Here is a 21,542-nt window from a genome sequence, read left to right on the forward strand (position 1 = left end):
AACCCACCACAGTAATGTTTCAGTGAAGAAACAAATCTTAAATCCAAGAATCTTTTAAATAACACAACATTTATAGATTGATTATAGATTGTGAATCCTTGTGTCCAGCTTCTTATATCCCCAGCAAACTGCTGATTCCAACATTTCCGTTTGCAGCCATTGCAGGAATTGAGCAAAAAAATGCAAATAAAGCTCATAAATAGTGATGAGCGAGTATACTCGTTACTTGGGGGTCTCCGAGTATTTGTGAGTGCTCGGAGAGTTAGTTTGCCGCAGCTGCATAATTTGCGACTTCTAGACAGCTTGAATACATGTGGAGGTTGCCTGTTTGTTAGGGAATGCCCACATGTATTCAGGCTGTCTAGCAGTCGCAAATCATGCAGCTATGGAGACAAAAACTAAATCTCCTAACATCCAAATACTCAGAGATGACCTGAGCATGCTCGGGAGAACCCGAGTGACAAGTATACCCCCTCATCACTGCTCATAACAAGTGAGAAAGGAACCCCTTCCTTTCTCTATTTTACTAAGATCCCCAATTTGTAATTGCAATTTCCCATACAGTATATACTTTTTTTTTTTTCCCTGCTATGTGAAACAACCTATCCTGTTAGTGGTTTTCCATTACTTTTTGAAAATTTAACAGAAGGAAGGGATCCGTATGGAAAGAAAGAAGCAATGCTTTGTACTGGAATCCACACTATTTCCATTCACAATGCTTCTAATGTAGTACGCAGCGTTTTGGACCCAGCGCAGATGAGCTACGTCCAAAACAGTGCTCTTCCGGATCATGGGCACGTGTACCTTTATGATTTGTGGTTCTGTCGCCTGAAAAATGAAAGGTTATGGTGCTCAAAATATGCAAAATATTTTGGTTTTAGTGTGTAAAAGTAGCAAAACATTTAAAAAAAAAAAAACAACATACAAATGTGCAATCGCTGTAATTGTACTGACCCGAGAAAGAAAATAAAAATAATTTTTTTTTTTTATTATTTAAACTGGACCAGCACGATGGCTCAGTCCTTAGCACTATTGCTTTGCATCTCTGTGGTCCCGGGTTCAAATTCCACCAAAATACAACATTACAACATTTGCAGGAAGTTTGTTTGCTCTCTCCATATTTGTGTAAGCTTTCCCCACACTCCAAAGACTGATAAGGAATTTAGATGGAGCCCCAATGGAGAAACTTGATGATGGTGTCTGTAAGACACGGTGGAATATGATCTACTATATAATTGTCTAAGGGTATGTTTCCACGTTCAGGAAGCGCTGCATTTTTGACGCTGCGTTGAGCCGCAGCGTAAAAAACGCAGCGTCCAGATGTTACAGCATAGTGGAGGGGATTTCATGAAATCCCGTCTCCACTATGCATTAAAAGACGCATGCGGCAGACCCACGGAAACGGACATGTGGCACATCTTTTAAGAACGCAGCATGTCCTTACATTGCAGAAAAAACGCAAGGACAACGCAGGTGACCTGCAAGTGACCTCAGGTGCAGATTTGGTCAGGATTTTACCTGCATAAAATCTTGACCAAATCCTGACACATACCCTAAGGGTCACTTCCTTCTTTCTGTCATGGATATTCATTGGTCGCGGCCTCTGTCTTTCATGGAAATCCAAGTCGCTGATTGGTCGCGGCAAAAGAGCCACGACCAATCAGCGACGGGCACAGTCCGGAAGAAAATAGCTGCTCCTTACTCCCCGCAGTCAGTGCCCTCATACCCCCCTCCAGTCACCGCTCACACAAAGTTAATGCCGGCGGTAACGGACCGCGTTATGCCGCGGGTAACGCACTCCGTAACCAGGCCAGATAAATTTCTTGAGGGGTGTAGTTTTCAAAATGCGGTCAATTGTGGGAGGTTTCTGCTTTTTTGGCGCCTCAGGAACTCTGCAGATGTGATATGGCTCTCGCAATCTGGTGAAGCCAAATTTGCAATTCTGAGCCTGGCCGTGTGTATAAACGGCACTTTTTTTGCCAAATGTTATACTAGATGGTGACCCGATTCTAACGCATCGGGTATTCTAGAATATGTATGTAGTTTATTTATGAAGATTTCAGAATAATGCAATGATTACACAGGATTCGGCCGGCCGGGCGCGACCAATTAGCGAAGCATGGTTCAAATCCCGCGTCAATTTGTGGCCTTACTGCATCTGTCGCTGATTAATCAGTGAAGCCAGGGCCAGCTCCAGGTTTTTGAGGGCCTCGGGCGAAAGAGTCTCACAGCCCACGTAGCATATAACACAGCCCATGTAGTATATAGCACAGCTACATAGTATATAGCACGGCCCACGCAGTATATAGCACGGCCCGCGCAGTATATAGCATGGCCCGCGCAGTATATAGCACGGCCCGCGCAGTATATAGCATGGCCCGCGCAGTATATAGCACGGCCCGCGCAGTATATAGCACGGCCCGCGCAGTATATAGCACGGCCCGCGCAGTATATAGCACGGCCCGCGCAGTATATAGCACGGCCCGCGCAGTATATAGCACGGCCCATGCAGTATATAGAGGAAATAATGGTGTGCACTCAGGACAGAGGTAAGTAGGTGCTGATAAAACAGACCGTGTGGTCCAAAACAGTCCAATATCAAAAATTACCGCACACTTGAAGCTGGTATGATGCAAATATATAGCAAGTTTATTGTGTTCACAAAACAGGTTGCTACAAAAAGGAAACAAAAAGTGCAGATAGAAACCCAACGTTTCGACCCTCCCGGGCCTTATTCATGGGGTTACTTAACCTGGAACAGGCTGGGAATATGCTGTTTTGTAATGCAAAGCGATAGTGGCACACAGAGGCTGTGACATCCGTAGTGGGCCTGTGTATAGCTGGATGACCCGTGTGGGCAGCACTCCTGAGGCTTGTAGTGACGTGAATGGAGGGTGCTGGATGAGTGGCGCTCCTGCGCCCTGCTGCTGCGGCAAAACAGCATATTCCCAGCCTGTTCCAGGTTAAGTAACTCCATGAATAAGGCCCGGGGGCAACCTGTTTTGTGAACACAATAAACTTGTTATATATTTGCATCATACCAGCTTCGTGTGCGGTAATTTTTGATATTGCACACAGTATATAGCACGGCCCACGCAGTATATAGCATGGCCCACGCAGTATATAGCACGGCCCACGCAGTATATAGCATGGCCCACGCAGTATATAGCACGGCCCACGCAGTATATAGCACGGCCCACACAGTATATAGCAGGGCCCACGTAGTATATAGCAATGTGGGCACCATATCCCGCTAAAAAAAGAATTAAAATAAAAAATAGTTATATACTCCCCTTCTGGCGGCCGCCGGATCCAGCCCAGGCCTTTAGCGATGCTCGTCGCAACTCTCCGTTCCCAGTGATGCCTTGCGGCAATAACACGTGATGATGTAGCGTTCTCTCGAGACCGCTACGTCATCTGGAGTCATTGCCGCAATGCATTCTTGGGACCGGAGCATCGCGAGGGGTGGGAAAGGCTGCCGCGGACGCCGGAAGGTGAGAATATAATTTTTTTTTTTTTTTAATTATTTTTAACATTATATGTTTTTACTATTCATGCTGCATAGGCAGCATCAGTAGTAAAAAGTAGGTAACACTTACAGGGGTAATGGCAGCCGCGGTGTAACGCAGTCCGTTTAACGGACTGCTAACGTTATGTGGGCGCTGACTGGAGGGGAGTATGGAGGGGGCACTGACTGACCAAAGGTGGTTTGCACGTTAATGACCAAGCCAATTTTTACAATTTTGACCACTGTCCCTTTATGAGGTTATAACTCTGGAACGCTTCAACTTATCCCGGTGATTCTGACAGTTTTTCTGAGACATATTGTACTTCATGATAGTGGTAACATTTATTTGATATTACCTGCGCTTATTTGTGAAAAAAAACGGAAATTTGGCGAAAATTTTGCAATTTTCCAACTTTAAATTTTTATGCCCTTAACCCCTTAGTGACGGAGCCAATTTTTTTTTAAATCTGACCAGTGTCACTTTATGTGGTAATAACTCTCATTCTTCAACAAATCCCAGTGCTTTTGAGACTGTTTTTTCGTGACACATTATACTTTATGATAATGGTAAATTTAGGTTATGTTTTGTTTATTTATAAAAAATATCAGAAATTTGAGAAAAATGTAAAAAAATTTAGCAATTTTCAAACTTTGAATGATTATCCCTTTAATCCAGATAGTCATACCACAGAAATACATTAATGAAAAACATTTCCCACATGTCGGCTTTACATCAGCACCATTTGTAAAATGTTCTTTTATTTTGTTAGCATTTTAGGAGGTTTAAAAATGTAGCAGTAATTTTTCATTTTTTTTCAAGGAAATTTACAAAAGTTATTTTTTAGGGACCTATCCATGTTTGAACTAACTTTAGGGGTCCCATATATTGGGAAAACCCCCAAAGTTATACCATTTTAAAAAAAGCACCCCCTGACATATTGAAAACTGCTGTCAGGTAGTTTATTAACCCTTCAGGTGCTTTACAGGAATTAATGTAAAGTGGCATAACAGAAATGAAAATGTGCATTTTTACTACCTAAATGTCGGTAAATTCTGAACAGATTACAACAGCCGTCAGACTCTAAGGCCGCTATTTGGTCATGAATTGCCATGGCAAACACCAGGACCACAAAATCATGATCTGAGGGCACCAATTGGGATAAAAAGGAAGCCCCCACACTCTGTTAACCATTTATATGATGTAGTCACTATTGACAGCAGCATCTAAGGAGTTAAAGAAAGTTGGGCGGGGCAAACACTGATCGTGGCTGATACAGCAAGTTATCAGCTATAGTGGACAACAGACAGCTTCTGGATTGTCACCTGTATGGGGAAGCTATGCTCTTATATCTCAGGTCAGTTAAAAGACGTATTGGCTGTCATTAAGGGGTTAAATGACAGATATGTCACACAAAATACTTAATAAGTAACATTCCTCACATGTCGGCACAATTTTGGAAACAAAATTTTTTTTGTTAGGGAGTTATAAGGGTTAAAAGTTGACCATCAATTTCTCATTTTTACAACACCATTGTTTTTCAGGGACCACGTCACATTTGAAGTCATTTTGAGGGGTCTATATGATAGAAAATACCCAAGTGTGACACCATTCTAAAAACTGCACCCCTCAAGGTGCTCAAAACCACATTCAAGAAGTTTATTAACCCTTCAGGTGTTTCACAGGAATTTTTGGAATGTTTAAAAAAACAAAAAAAAAAAAAACTTTCAGCTCCAATTTGTTTTATTTTACCAAGGGTAACAGGAGAAAATGGACCCCAAAAGTTGTTGTACAATTTGTCCTTGGTACCCGGTAAACCACTGTTTGGGCGCATGGGAGAGCTCGGAAGGGAAGGAGCGCCGTTTGACTTTTCAATGCAAAATTGGCTGGAATTGAGATGGGACGCCATGTTGCGTTTGGAGAGCCCCTGATGTGCCTAAACATTGAAACCCCCCACAAGTGACACCATTTTGGAAAGTAGACCCCCTAAGGATCTTATCTAGATGTGTTGTGAGAGCTGTGAACCCCCAAGTGTTTCACTACAGTTTATTACGCAGAGCCGTGAAAATAAAAATTTCACAGTAAAGTGACAGATCGCTGAGCAGGTGCTTGGAAGCCACCTCCCTGCAGCCCCGTAGCCATTTTGGATCCAGGTCCTGCAGGGGGAAGAGGTAGGAGACCCTCAGAGCAGCGCGATCACATCACGTTGCTCCGAGGGTCTCGGGGAAGCAGGCAGGGAGCCCCCTATACCGCCGTAACACTGCGATTATGTTTGATCGCAGTGTGCCAGGGGTTAGGGGGCGGTTCTTGACCGCTCCTGGCACACAGTGCCAGATGTCAGCTGCGATAGTCAGCTGACACTCAGCCGCGTTCCCCCCCGTGAGCGCAGCCGATTGCTATGACGTACTATTCCGTCGGTGGGCATACGGGCCCACCCCACCTCGACGGGATAGTACGTTTAATGTCAGAAAAGGGATATAGATTGCCATGTTCAGGAAAAATGACAAAACAAATTTTGGGGTTCATCTTCTATTTACCTCTTGTGAAAAATTAAAATTTAAACTAAAGTAGCATTTTTTGGAAAATTATTTTACTTTTTACTTTCCTATGTTATAAACTTTGATTAAACATTTATGGATCCAAAATGGTCACTCCACTTCTAGATTAATTTATTGAGGGGTATAGTTTCTAAAATGTGGTCACTTGTGGGGGAGGTTCTGCTATTTTGGCACCTTTTAGGAGCTCTGCAGTTTGTCATTTCGACTCTTAATTGATTCCAGCCAAAATTTTTCTTCAAAAGTCAAATGGTGCTCATTGACTCCCAAGCTCTGTTGTCAATAACATATGGGCCATTGCTGCGTTTGGGAGAAATGTAATAATAAATTGCGGGGTTCATTTTCCCCTATTACCCCTTATGAAAATAAAAAAGTGGGGCTAAAGCAACATTTTAGTGGGAAAAAATGTGACTTCTCTTTTTTCATGTAATCCACTTTGTTTTTGTTTCAATGCAGCACCTGAACAGTTAATATGCTTTCTGGCAGCAGTTTTGATTAGATTGAGGGGGTGCAATTTTTAAAATGGTATTACTTTGGAGTGGGTGGGGAGAGGCGTTAACCAGAAACTAGGCCCCTCATAGTTCCTTCACACCTGATTAGCTCTGTAAAAAAATAAAATTTGTAAATTCACCAGGGGGGAGAAAAAATATTGCTGCAACATTTTTTTAACCCTTCAAACATCCTACCAAAATAAACCATAATTGGAAGAATGATGGTGATGTAAAGTATTTATATGGGAAATGTTATTTATGAAATTTTGTGTGGTATGACTATGCAATAAGGATAGGAAAAATTTAAATTAAAAAATTCAGAATTTATGCAAGTTTGTCAAATTTCATGTATTTTCCTAAACGCAAATTTTATTAGCCCGATGATACTACTACCATGAAATACAAATCTCAGCAGCACTAGAATATGTAGTTTAATTAGTTATTGCAACTTAGTGACACATGACAAGTAATGATTGCTGATGATTTGCATATTTGCTTTCTTTTAGGTACTTTATTTTGAAAACTGTAGAGCAACATTCACAGTTGGCTTTTTCCAAGATCACAAAACAGACGAGAAAAAGCCCAGGAATAGGAAAAGACAAGAACTGTACAATTCGCTTTTTGCGCCTGTATGGACAAGTTCAGAGTGGCTTGAAAGGTGAAGAACCGTAATAGTTGGTAACTTTTAATGAAAGGGTTTGGCCACTACTTTTTTTTATTGATCATGGAGGTGTGATACTCTGCACTCTTGCCGATCTGCTATTACTTGCCTCTGCCGGATGTCCTAAGATGGTGTAGATCCACCCTATATTAAAATTAATAGGGGTAGATTTCTAGTACACGGCTGCTGCCTCTATAGTTTTCATGGAGCTGCTGTGTTTCCGGCAGCACCTGAGAACTTCCTGCTGGCATTGGTAACAGGTGATTGGTGGAAGTACCAGGTTTCACAACCCCACCTTTAAAGGGAATCTGTCAGCAGGTTTTTGCCACTTCATCTGATAGCAGCATAATGTAGCTAAAGAGACACTGAATCCAACAATGTATCACTTAGATTCCTGGGTGCAGCCGATCTGACACAATCAGAGCTTTTAGATTTAGAATGAAGCAGAGCTGAGAAAGATAACCCCGCCCACACCAGGCTCTCTGTGTACAATGTCTATAGACAGTGAGGTGATTATCACAGGATGGGACATTGCAGGACTAGTTAATCTCAGTGATAAATCCTTCACAGTTACTAGACAACAGCACACGCCTTGACAAGTGACACATCTCTAAATTCTGTCTTTCAGCCTCTATTGCCTGTTGTCTTCAGATTACATAGCAAAAACCTGCTGACCGATTTTCTTTAACCCCTTACCGACCTCTGCCGTACTATTACTGCGGAGGTTGGATCCCCTGCTTTGATGTGGGGTCCGGCGCTGAGCCCACCTCAAAGCCGGGACATGTCAGCTGTTTTGAACAGCTGACATGTGCCCGCAATAGCGGCAGGTGAAATCGCGATTCACCCGCCGCTATTAACTAGTTAAATGCCGCTGTCAAATAAGCCCGTTTTAGCAAAGTTTGGAATTTTTTTTTACCACTTAGATAAAACGTAACCTAGACATGTTTGGTGTCTATGAACTCGTAATGACCTGGACAATCACAATGGCAGGTCAGTTTTAGCATTTGGTGAACCTAGCAAAAAAGCCAAACAAAAAACAAGTGTGGGATTGCACTTTTTTTGCAATTTCACCGCACTTGGAATTTTTTTCCCGTTTTCTAGTACACGACATGGTAAAACCAATGATGTTGTTCAAAAGTACAACTCGTCCCGCAAAAAATAAGCCCTCACATGGCCATATTGATGGAAAAATAAAAAAGGTATGGCTCTGGGAAGGAGGGGAGTGAAAAACGAGAACGCAAAAACGAAAAAGGGCAAGGTCGTGAAGGGGTTAAAGACCAGTCTGGTACTATGTACAAAGTTTATTTAATGCTGTACAAGGGGAGTTTTTTTTCCGGTGACTGTAACAGGCAAATGTTGCAATAAAGCTTGATGCACACTGAAAATCTAACGTTTCAACAAAAGAATGAGCCTCACTGATCACAAGAATGCGTGCTGAGTCCGCTGTTAGTGAGGCTGCAGTTGAGCATGCCCACAGCGGGTCAATTTAAATGACTGCTCAAACCAAAAGCAGATACTTGTTTGTGTGGCTAAACACTTCGGTGATCATACCTGTTATGTGTATATCATCACTAGTGTTGAGCATTCCGATACCGCAAGTATCGGGTATCGGCCGATACTTGCGGTATCGGAATTCCGATACCGAGATCCGATACTTTTGTGGTATCGGGTATCGGTATCGGATACATAGAGATGTGTAAAATAAAGAATTAAAATAAAAAATATTGATATATTTACCTCTCCGGCGGCCCCTGGACTCAGCGCGGGTAACCGGCAGGCTTCGTTGTTCAAAATCAGCGCTTTTAGGACCTGAGAATCACGTCCCGGCTTCTGATTGGTCGTGGGCCGCCCATGTGACCGCCACGCGACCAATCACAAGCCGCGACGTCACCGCAAGCTATTAACGCGCTCATTTTTAAAAATGAGCGCGGTAATGACTTTCAAAGACGTAGCGGCTTGTGATTGGTCGCGGCCACGCGACCAATCACAAGCCACGACGTCACCGCAAGCTATTAACGCGCTCATTTTTAAAAATGAGCGCGGTAATGACTTTCAAATACGTAGCGGCTTGGTCGCGGCCACGTCACAAGCCGCTACGTCTTTGAAAGTCATTACCGCGCTTATTTTTAAAAATGAGCGCGTTAATAGCTTGCGGTGATGTCGCGGCTTGTGATTGGTCGCGTGGCGGTCACATGGGCGGCCCGCGACCAATCAGAAGCCGGGACGTGATTCTCAGGTCCTAAAAGCGCTGATTTTGAACAACGAAGCCTGCCGGTTACCCGCGCTGAGTTCAGGGGCCGCCGGAGAGGTAAATATATCAATATTTTTTATTTTAATTCTTTATTTTACACATCCCTATGGATCCCAGGGCCTGAAGGAGAGTTTCCTCTCCTTCAGACCCTGGGAACCATGAGAATACCTTCCGATACTTGATGTCCCATTGACTTGTATTGGTATCGGATATCGGTATCGGCGATATCCGATATTTTTTGGGTATCGGCCGATACTATCCGATACCGATACTTTCAAGTATCGGACGGTATCGCTCAACACTAATCATCACCCATCTCTGACTCCTGTAAAGCAGAAGCTGTCACGCAAGGAAGAGGAGATGGGTGAAGTGCATAGAACTGTATGGCCATGCCTAGGGTGCACTAAGCGCCTGTGCGTGGTTTGTAACCTGTCAGTAATGGCACCCCTGCATATGCCAAGGCTGTGCAGGAGAGATGGCAGTGTGACTCCTGACCAATACATATCCCAGAAGCATCCTCTGCTGTTACACTGAGATTCAGCTGTTATTGATGGGCATATTAGTGTGGCGAGTGCATTGGCCTATCTGTGCACTTAGCCTATGGCACTCTGTGTCTTCCTGCCAGGCACCAGCACTTCCACTTTTAGATTAACTGAGGTGCTGCTGCGTAATGGCACCTCTGCTCTCGTATGTCAGTCAAAGAGCAGTGAGAAGTGAGGACCCCAGCATTCAGAAATGTCACTTGCCATATGAGGGAACGCGAGTCACAAACGTTTCCACATTCTTGTCTTTAATATAGTAATTGTACATATTAGTGATGCTGCTTGAGAAGAAAACTGATGGATTATTTTACAGTCATTGTTGATATGATGAGCACTTTTGCTTTGTCATTCGGTTTTACTTACTTTACGGGCAAGCACGGTGGCTCAGTGGTTAACACTGCAGCCTGGAGTCCTGGGTTCAAATCCAACCAAGGACAACATCTGCAAGGAGTTTGTATGTTCTCCCCGTCTTTGTGTGGGATTCCTCCGGGTACTCTGGTTTCCTCCCACATTCCAAAGATATACTGATAGGGAATTCAGATTGTGAGCCCCATCGGGGACAGTGATGACAATGTGTGCAACCTGTAAAGCGTTGCGGAATATGTTAGCGCTATATAAAAATAAAGATTTTATTATTACTTCTCTGTTTTTGATGTATTTTTACGTAATGGAATATGCCCAAAGTTTGCTATTTTTGCTGCTCCTTCCATAAAGGAAGGAAAAAATTGTGAAATAAAAACACATATGTTTAAATATAATGACTTTCTTATTAGGCCTGAAATTCTATGATCAAACAACTTAAATAGATGAAGCAAAAAGAGATATGCCTAAAACAGAACCAATATTAAAGCCATGAATACGTAGGCATGACATCGCATGAATTAAAATGCTACATGAAATTGCTTTCTTTTTTTTTTTTTAATAAACATAACATTTCTTTTGTTTTTAGTTGCAGAAGAAACCTACGTGGAGCAACTTGAAAATCCAGATAACCCACTGCAGTGTCCAATAAAACTGTATGACTTCTATCGCTTTAAATGGTAGGTCCTAAACAACTTTTTGCAAATGAAAGTAATGGGTAGCCATTGCTCAGTGCCGCCATGTGGGTTAGAACCAGGTTCTGGGACATGTTATGTTGTGTTAAGATGGAAAGCGGCCTCAATAATAAGTGTTCTGTTCCAGTAGTGCAGCTGAAGCTGGAGAAGGAACGTGCTCCCCTCCTCTTAGCCGTGCTTGGATCCTCCTTGTAATTCAGAAAGACATAAATGATCATAAAGAGGCTTCATTTTCAAACATACTCTTGGAACATAACAGCAGAAGCATGGTTGCCATGGGCAACAGTGACACTTGTCGTAGAGCAGTCTTTGTGTTCCGGCATGTTGTTACTTTATTATAGCTCCTCAGACACCTTGTGTTGTGTTTAAGCCTTTCTCACAGCTTCTGTGTTTTATTCAATGTTTTCAGCATCACCCCAGAAAAACAGAAGGACAAAACGGAAGAGTGGAAAAAGAAAACCTTTTTTTTTTTACAATTGTCATCACTCTCTAAAAGAATGGCATGTTGCCCATCATACTGTTTTACGTTCAAAGAACATTTTGTATGATGTGTAATACATAACTCAATCCCTTCTGTTATAGTGACCTAATATGTGCTACATATTTATTGTAGAAATCATTTGTACAAGCTGCTGCGATAGTTACTAGTGATGAGCGAACGTGCTCGAATAAGGTGATATCTGAGCATGCTCGTGTGCTAACTGAGTGACTACTGCATGCTCAAGAAATATGTACAAGTCGCCGCGGCTGCATGTCTCGCAGCTGCTCAACAAGTGCAACACATGCCTGTTTTTTAGGCAAGCCCTGCAGTTGCAGGTACAACTTGACCCCCAAAAACAAGCCCTCACATGGCCATATTTTAAAAATAAAAAAGTTATGGCTCTGGGAAAAGGGGGAGCAAAAAACAGAAACTGAAAAACCCAAGGTCGTGAAGGGGATAACATATAAAGGGTCATCCCAGCTATTTCCAGAGACATTATTGGTTGAGCTAAGCGTTCCTGTGTATGGTTGTCGGGAGACATGGTTGTAGAATTACACAGTTGTACAAAAAGAAAAAAAAATTCCTGGGCCATGGTTTTTTGAAGGGATTTTGAGTATCTTGAGGGTGCCGAGTTCCAAAATCCCATTACTTCTGCTGAATTGGCTTTAGTTTTTTTTAGATAATTCATCCATTAAAAATAATGGACTCCTTCAATGCGACTTGTGTGTGATAACAAATGCAATCTATTTTGTTTTTTTGGTCTGTCTTTTGACTCTAACATTGTCTTAGGTAGCAATGAATTATCCCATATAATTGTTTTGTGTTTTAATTTGTTGGCTTACAGTGCTATAAAAGCAACTTTTTGAAGCCAGAATTACACTGTAATCAATTAACAATTAAAAATCTCAGAAACGAGAGCCAATCTGGCTAAGCAGTCATATATTCTTACAATCCGCTCCGTAAACTTAATATAAAACCATTCAGACATCGTTGGCACCAAAATCACTGTATACCAGTGTTAACGTTCAGATGACAGCTGCATGTGGTCAGCTGTAGTCATCTGGAGGTTTTTCCATCTGGTCTGCATTTTTCACAAGTACGGTAGATTAATTTTTTTGTTTGTTCCTCTTTTGTCTCTTGCATACTGGTATCTTGTGGCTTTGTGAAGTTTCTTTATACAGTCTTTCCCATGTTGAACATTTTCCTATAAGACCCACCTGCATTGACAACTAATCTGCCACTTTTACTTATTTGAGGTTTTGCTGGTGGATGAGTTTATACAGGAAAATAGGAAATAACCGTTTGTTCAGTTTTCAGACAATCCTTTAGGGTATGTTTCCACAGTCAGTCCACAGCGGCCAGATGTTACAGCATATTGGATGGTATTTTATGAAATCCCATCTCCACTATGGTTTCAAAGACGCAGGTGGCAGGCCTGCGTATACGCACATGTGGCGCGTCTTTCTAGACCGCAGCAAGATTAAATTACAGAGTCTATGTATAGGATGCAGTGAGTCCACCTGTGTTCAATGAACATATGCGGAATCTCCACACGTACAAAAGCCGGCAGCACTAAGGGCGAGCTGCGTCCAAAGCGCTGCATATACTTAATATGGAAACATACCCTTACAGTCCTTTACAATTCAAGAAAGCCATTGGTGAAGTGTTGTAACCACTTGAAACATTCTTGTATCTACATTACATGAAAACAACCATTTTTTGTATTTTTTTTACTTATTACCTCCACACTCTTTGCCTCTTCTACAACCATAATATCCAAAGATGTAGAGGAGAGATGGACTGTTTCAAAATGAACAGCTTATAACCTTGTGTAGAACGTTTCTGCTAGACAGGTCAAACATACGTTATATGTTGCTAACTGCAAAATGTGTATATATTAACAGGATGCCTCTATGGTTCAATCCTACAGCCATTGACTTCTATTATGAAAAAAAATTGAATTAAAGACCGTATGCATCTGTATATTGTTTTTTTTTCGACAGGACAGAAAAGTGCAGCTTGATGAGTTTTTCTCTGTCTGAAAAAGCCCCCAAATTTTTGCGACTTTTGTTTCCATGCCAGTCCCGGCCAGCTCCACCAAAATGAGCAGATCTGTGTTGGGATGGGGGCATGGCAACACCAGGTCATGTAATTCATTATCAGACGTGTCTTCCCTAAATGGAGTAACATTTGTGGCAAGGCGCACGTCGCTTGTAATATGTGCCTGATTCATCAAGTGACGGATGCCTCTAAATGAATCTGGGTCCTCTTACTCAGCTACAGCCCATCGTGAAGACTGGCGTGTAAAACAGGGCCATAGGTGTTTTTTTTTTTTTATCATAGCAGCATCATCAAACTGTCTATTTTATATACATCCTGTCCATTTTTTTTATGTTATTGGGGAAAAAAAATGCCTCGGCTACAATCATGCGAAGAACTAAGTGCTCCTTCTGTGTATTCTATGTTTTTTTATATCAGGACTAGTGTTGAGCATTCCGATACCGCAAGTATCGGGTATCGGCCGATACTTGCGGTATCGGAATTCCGATACCGAGATCCGATACTTTTGTGGTATCGGGTATCGGTATCGGATCCATAGGGATGTGTAAAATAAAGAATTAAAATAAAAAATATTGATATATTCACCTCTCCGGCGGCCCCTGGACATCACGCTGGTAACCGGCAGGCTTCTTTGTTTAAAATGAGCGCCTTTAGGACCTGCGAATGACGTCGCGGCTTCTGATTGGTCGCGTGCCGCTCATGTGACCGCCACGCGACCAATCAGAAGCCGCGACGTCATTCTCATTCACTAAACTCCTAATTCTAGGAATTAAGGACCTGCGAATGACGTCGCGGCTTCTGATTGGTCGCGTGGCGGTCACATGAGCGGCACGTGGCCAATCAGAAGCCGCGACGTCATTCGCAGGTCCTAAAGGCGCTCATTTTAAACAAAGAAGCCTGCCGGTTACCAGCGTGATGTCCAGGGGCCGCCGGAGAGGTGAATATATCAATATTTTTTATTTTAATTCTTTATTTTACACATTAATATGGATCCCAGGGCCTGAAGGAGAGTTTCCTCTCCTTCAGACCCTGGGAACCATCAGGATACCTTCCGATACTTGGTGTCCCATTGACTTGTATCGGATATCGGTATCGGCGATATCCGATATTTTTCGGGTATCGGCCGATACTATCCTATACCGATACTTTCAAGTATCGGACGGTATCGCTCAACACTAATCAAGACATAAAAAAAATGAAAGCATCTGATTCTTGGGGAGTCCTAAAATTAAGGAAATGCAACCTCAAATGAACAAAACATGACAAATTACATGGTCAACAAATGTTGTTAAAATGCAGAATTAGTGAGTGAAAAAAAATAAGTACCGTATATACTCGAGTATAAGCCGAGATTTTCAGCCCAAAATTTTGGGCTGAAAGTGCCCCTCTCGGCTTATACTCGAGTCAAGGTGGGTGGCAGGGTCGGCGGGTGAGGGCGCTGAGGCATACTTGCCTAGTCCCAGCGATCCTGGCGCTCCCCCTGCCGTCCCACGGTCTTCGGTGCTGCAGCTCTTCCCCTCTTCAGCGGTCACGTGGGACCGCTCATTAGAGAAATGAATAAGCGGCTCCACCTCCCATAGGGGTGGAGCCGCCTATTCATTTCTCTAATCAGCGGTGCCGGTGACCGCTGATAGAGGAAGAGGCTGCGGCACCGAAGACAGCTGTGACAGGCAGAGGGAGCCGGACGCCGGGAGCAGGTAAGTATATAATATTCACCTGCCCGCGTTCCAGCCGCCGGGCGCCGCTCCATCTTCCCGACGTCTCTCTGTCTTCGCGTCCTCTTGCTCTGACTGTTCAGGTCAGAGGGCGCGATGACGCATATAGTATGCGCGGCGCCCTCTGCCTGATCAGTCAGAGCAGAGAGACGCCGGGAGCTGCAAGCAAGAAAGGTGAGTGTGTTTTTTTTTTTTTTATTGCAGCAGCAGCAATGGCAGAGATATATGTGGAGCTCTATGGGGAAATATGAACTGTGCAGAGCACTATATGGCACAGCTATGGGGAAATATGAACGGTGCAGAGCACTATATGGGGCACAGATATGGGACAATATGAACAGTGCAGAGCACTATATGGGGCACAGCTATGGGACAATATGAACGGTGCAGAGCACTATATGGCAAAGATATGGGACAATATGAACAGTGCAGAGCACTATATGGGGCACAGCTATGGGACAATATGAACGGTGCAGAGCACTATATGTCACAGATTTATGTGGAGCTCTATGGGGAAATATGAACGGTGCAGAGCACTATATGGCACAGATTTATGTGGAGCTCTATGGGGAAATATGAACAGTGCAGAGCACTATATGGGGCAGAGCTATGGGGAAATATGAACGGTGCAGAGCACTATATGGCACAGCTATGGGGAAATATGAACGGTGCAGAGCACTATGTGGCAGAGCTATGGGGCAATAATGAACGGTGCAGAGCACTATATGGCACAGCTATGGGGCAATATGAACGGTGCAGAGCACTATATGGCACAGCTATGGGGCAATATGAACGGTGCAGAGCACTATATGGCACAGCTATGGGGAAATCTGAACGGTGCAGAGCACTATATGGCACAGCTATGGGGCAATAATGAACGGTGCAGAGCACTATATGGCAGCTATGGGGCAATAATGAACGGTACAGAGCACTATATGGCACAGCTATGGGGAAATATGAACGGTGCAGAGCACTATATGGCACAGCTATGGGGCAAGAATGATCTATTTTTATTTTTGAAATTCACCGGTAAATGCTGCATTTCCACCCTAGGCTTATACTCAAGTCAATAAGTTTTCCCAGTTTTTTGTGGCAAAATTAGGGGGTCGGCTTATACTCGGGTCGGCTTATACTCGAGTATATACGGTACATTCCTACTGCTTGCATAGGAATTAAGAGGGTAAGTAGGGTAACTGCCAGGAGCTGCTCATCAAATGCCCTTGATTGATTTTTCATCAACATGAGTGACCAACTCTATAAAATCAGAAGTTGTCGCTGAATGCTCCAGGCCAGCAAACTGGATTGTGTTAACACAATGCTAAAGAGGCAAGACTTCAGAAGTGATCTTAAATAAGCAATTGTTATTGCCTATCAATCTGGGAAGAGTTATAATGCTATTACCAAATAATTTAGAGCCCATTATTCTACAGTGAAAAAGATCATTCACAAGTGAAAAACATCCAAGAGCTACAGCTCAGAATCTAAAGGCATCATCATGCTACATGTTCAAGATCTTGACAGTTTACAGTCAAAAAACGACTAAAAAAGGTATGGCTACTTTAGAAAGAATGCTTTCTCCTGGCTACCCTTCAAAATAAAACATGGCAGCATGGCTAAATGTTACAAAATTGCATCTGAACAAACCACAAGAATTTGCAAAGTTCTTGTGTTTTTTGCAAACATCTCCTCTCTGGCCTCGTTTTGTCCAAACACAGCATCTCTGCAAACACATTATACTAACTCTATAGCACAGTGATGTAGGGGTGATGATTTGAGCTTTTTTTTTAAGCCTTTGTACTTGGACACTGAGTAGTCATTGAGTTGACGGTCAAGCAGCAGGACTTAGATCAGCGGCACACCAGCAAATCTACATCAGAATTGCTGAAAATGAAAAGAATAAAAGTACTGCAAGGGCTCTGTCAAAGTCCAGGTATCGCCAAAATTGAAGTGCTGTCGTGGGACCGTAAGAGAGCTGTGCATAAATAGATGCCCGCAAATATGAATTTACTTTACAACATTGATTAAAGTTAAGAGTCGGCCAAAATTCCTTCAGAATGACATGTGACTGATGAAGTAATTGTTTTCTGCGTAACCTAAAGTTGTTTTTGCTAAAGGTGGGTACTACATGCTATTGATTCATGCAGTGTACTTAATTTTTCGCACAAGCTGCTGCATTTTGGTCTAGTTTTTGTTAGATACTGCAATTTGTCATTTGTTGCTGCTCATCTGAGTTTGTGTTTTCCCTCATTTAAATGGAACCTGTCACTAGAAATAACGCTGTTAATATAAAAATATGAACATAGCCGTAATTTAACAAGTAGTAATAAGTAAATGTTGTGGAGAAAAAACAAACAAATTGGAACACTGAATACATAAAAATTGTCTGTAATTTGGTAATAAGTGTGTTGGATTCTTCATTGTAGGTTCCATCACATTTGATAGAAAAGTGTCTGTGGTTCAGGTGTAAACGCTTGCAAAATGGTGTGTGCCAATAGATTTGTGCATCTGATGCATTAGCTAGCAGAGCATTGCCTCTTTTAGATATAGTCCGAAAAATACGGTACAAGACAACACCGGACCATAAGACGCACCCCAAATTTTGGGGTGGAAAATAGAAAAAAGATTTTTATAAGATGGGGGTACGTTTTATTGTCTGAATTTAATGTATCTTACCTAAGAGCTGGCGGTGGTACAGAGGGGTCACAGAAGGCAGGGTCCCTTCCTCAGGAAGCCGGCGGCGGCAGAGTTGGGGCAGTGCTGCAGTCCCGGGTGCAATGCTGCGGGTCCAGTGTCAGCGGCGAGGCAGAGCTTAGAGCAGGGTCCCATCCTCTGGATGCCAGCTGCGGCAGAAGGGGAGCAATGCTTCAGTCTCCGGGTGCGATGCTGCAGATCATGGAGCAGAGTCACCTCTTCAGGATATCGGCAGCAGAAATGTGGTATTCCGGTGAGCAGAGCAGAGTGCATCACCGGTTTCCCTGCGGCCATCTTCTGGAAGCCGTGGGTTACCGGAAGCAGTGCTTGCGCAGATTGAGATCTCTGAGGCTTTTTTCCTGAGGCAGAGTGCCGCCGAGATTTCAATCTGCGCACGCGCGGCCTACGGTGGCCATTTTCCTGAAGCCTCAGGCGGCCCACGGCTTCAGGAAGATGGCCGCTTGGAAACCGGTGATACTCTGCTCACCATGGACACCGGGCTGTGGCGCCGCCACATTTCTGACACCGGCATCCTGAAGAAGGGACCCTTCTCAGGTGCACTCTGCACCGCCGCAGCATCGCCTCACGTCTGCCGCAACACCCCCTTCCCCCCCATAAGCCTACTTTTGCACTATAAGATGCACCCCCCCTCCCCCCCCCCCCATTTTTCTCCCAAATGTTTTGAGGAAAAAGTGCGTCTTATAGTCTGAAAAATACGGTAACTGTATTCTGATGTGTTGGAGTACACGATACGCAAGGCCTAGCATCTGCTCCCGGGCTCTAATAATCTAGTGGAAATTCATCTAGGAAGAGTGAAGGTTCCTGTATCCGCAAAGGTCGCAGAATCCATGTTCTTGCCCATGGAATGCAGTGGTCTATAAGCATATATAGATGTTATGTTATGTTATGAAGGTGCACTTCTACTTCTAGGCATGTTATGTTTCTTTGTTCCCTGAGAGAAAAAATTTTTGTAATGGGGTATTTTTATGTAATTTATTTTACATAAAGAGGAGAATATATAACCTATCAATTAGGTGATGTGCATTTTCTAATTATAGGAAAAATGATCTCTGCATTGTGAGTTCCAGATTCATCAGAGCAATTTTGTCAGAATTCTGGCATTAATTGCTTTGAAAAGCCGCAATTTTTTGCTCAATTCAGGGAAGTGAAAATTTTTTGTACTACTTGGTGTTTTCACACAAGTTTCTTCCCCACTCTGTCAAAACGTCTGGGTATGGCGGGGGCGCAACGCCCTAGTCCAATTCTTGCAGAGCTGCGGTGTTTCTCACGTGTGCGCCTCTTTTATGCTTAATATGTCAGGAGTATCTGATTCCACACACCTCAAGACCAGCGTCAACATCACTATTCTTCAAGAATCTGTTCCTTTGTCCCCATAATAGCTACTGGGGTCTCTTCAGCCGAGACGAGACCTTAGTAGTCTTGAGTTTGTAATCACCCTTTCAACCACTGATGAATCTCAACTTATTGTTCATGTAAATATTAGTAAGTTTTCGGTTTTATCATGTGCCTGATATGTTCCTTTTATTTACTGCTACTTTTCTTTTCAGTCCTCAGGGAGCCCGAGGACCCACAGATGCCTTCTATTTGGTCCCTGAGCCAGTAGTCGCACCTAATAGCCCCATTTGGTACTCTGGACAGCCTGTCAATGAGGAGGTGATGGAGCAAATGCTGACTCGTATTTTACTTGTCAAAGAAGTCCAGGAAGCACATGCTTCATCCCGCATTTCTGCATACTGACGAGCTGCTTGTACTGTATATCTGTACTTTCAACTACTTGTATATACAACTATTTGTAAAGCATGAAAAAGCTGTGTAGCCTCATTACTGTAGTGTACTTTATTCCACAGGAAAAGCGATTGCTTTACACAAAACATTTACTGACCACAATCTGATATGTTTGCAATGTACAAAAAGCACATTCTGCATTTTTTTTTACATATAATTTATGCTGACACTACATTGCGCACTCTAAAACACTGTATATGCAGTGCGTTAATCACTTGTATGGAGTAAATTTCCACTCCAATTTACTTATGATTTTGTAATGTAAATATTTTATTTTGTTAATTTCCCTTTTGTGTGCATTTAAGCAAATACATATAAGATAAATTCTTATCTGAAGTCTTATGATTGAGAAAGATGTACTACATGAAAGACTGTATGTATGACATTGTAACGAGCGCTTAGCATTTGTATAATTTATTAATCAGTTTAGTGCAATGCAACCATAACCATGTTCCAAATGAAACATGCTGAACTTATGGAATCGTACTGTTTTTTTCCTTGATAAAAGGAGAAGGCTTCCATGACTGGCCTACTTGCAGATAGAAGTCCTCAGGTCTTTGCAAGAATACAGACATTACAAACATGACTGTGTTTATTGGGGGATAAAACCATGTTATTCTGTTTTATGTTCATTATTTGCTGTTCTGAAAGCAAGTGTAAGCTGGGTTCATGGCAAGCTTCAATGCTGTTGGATTAGTTCCAGCCTTTGTGTTTGACGTAGTAGGTGTAATTTGTGCCTAAGTAAAATGTCACTACAGATCTGACACTTCTATTGGTTAACACCTACATTTGTGTTTGCACAGAAGGATTGCACATCAAGCTGAGAAAAATAACTATACAACCTTACCTCAAAAATCCAGTCATGCCGTGCCTTAACACAATCCAGGCACTTGGATTTCTTTCAGTGGTGACTGTAATGTAAATTTTGATTACTTGTGTTTTTAGTAAGTTCACTTTTACAGGGAGATTTGTATATTTTCACAGAAGATTTAACATGGAAATCACTAATAGGTAAATGAGTTTGTTATATCTGATGTATGCTAGATTTCTGGTATCTTTGTTATTTAATACAGATTGAGCACTAATTTTGATTTGAAATAAAAATTGCAATTGAATGTATATTGTCGGTTGTAGAAACCTGTTTAATTTGTTTCCATACGATTGTTTCAGTCTCATCGCTAGGCATGCTTTGGTGCCTTTAAATTAGCGATTATCGGGAAGACGCGAGCCTAGGCTGCCAGTAACACCATGAATGAGCAAAATACGTGTTTGTCCTGTGAAATGTATTATATTTAAGCTTGCCGTGTAAACAAGCTGTGGTGCCAAGAACTGCGATAGTTCGGTGCACATAGCCTATCATTTTGTGCGCATGGTAAGTGTGGTCAGCCTAAGCAGCCTGTTGACCATCAATGGGCTTCTGTTTATCCAATCAGTTGTTTAATGACAGTGTAAATTAATCAGAAGGCTTAAATTCATGCAGCAGTTTGGTCCCTACGAAATATGAATAGTACTGTCGTTTTCAGAAAACCGAATAAGAACAGGAAAAGCTAAATTATTTAAAAAAAATGTGTTGTGTGCCTCTTAAATCCATTGCCTTTCCAGCCCCTTCGATCTGGCGATCCCCCTCTTATCCTGTAGTGATCACATCACCTACATCATTGATGTGACTGCTGCAACTAATCACATGAATGATGTACTTGATGATATTGCTGCAGGACTGGCGTGGG

At 42.6% G+C, this 21,542-nt stretch overlaps 1 protein-coding gene across 1 annotated transcript in view; it reads left to right on the top strand.

The window, feature by feature from the left end:
- Window positions 1-20,934, top strand: part of LOC138676083 (transcriptional regulator QRICH1-like) — a 77,535-nt gene extending 56,601 nt beyond the window's left edge. Inside the window, exons 8-10 of the mRNA XM_069764944.1 lie at window positions 7,059-7,210; window positions 10,956-11,046; window positions 19,578-20,934. Of these exons, the coding sequence (XP_069621045.1) occupies window positions 7,059-7,210; window positions 10,956-11,046; window positions 19,578-19,767 (433 nt within the window). The 3' untranslated portion in view covers window positions 19,768-20,934. The remainder of the gene's footprint in view (window positions 1-7,058; window positions 7,211-10,955; window positions 11,047-19,577) is intronic.
- Window positions 20,935-21,542: the final 608 nt, after the last annotated feature.

This window comes from Ranitomeya imitator, chromosome 4 (genome assembly GCF_032444005.1).
Source record: "Ranitomeya imitator isolate aRanImi1 chromosome 4, aRanImi1.pri, whole genome shotgun sequence".
In the NCBI taxonomy this organism is placed as follows: Eukaryota; Metazoa; Chordata; class Amphibia; order Anura; family Dendrobatidae; genus Ranitomeya; species Ranitomeya imitator.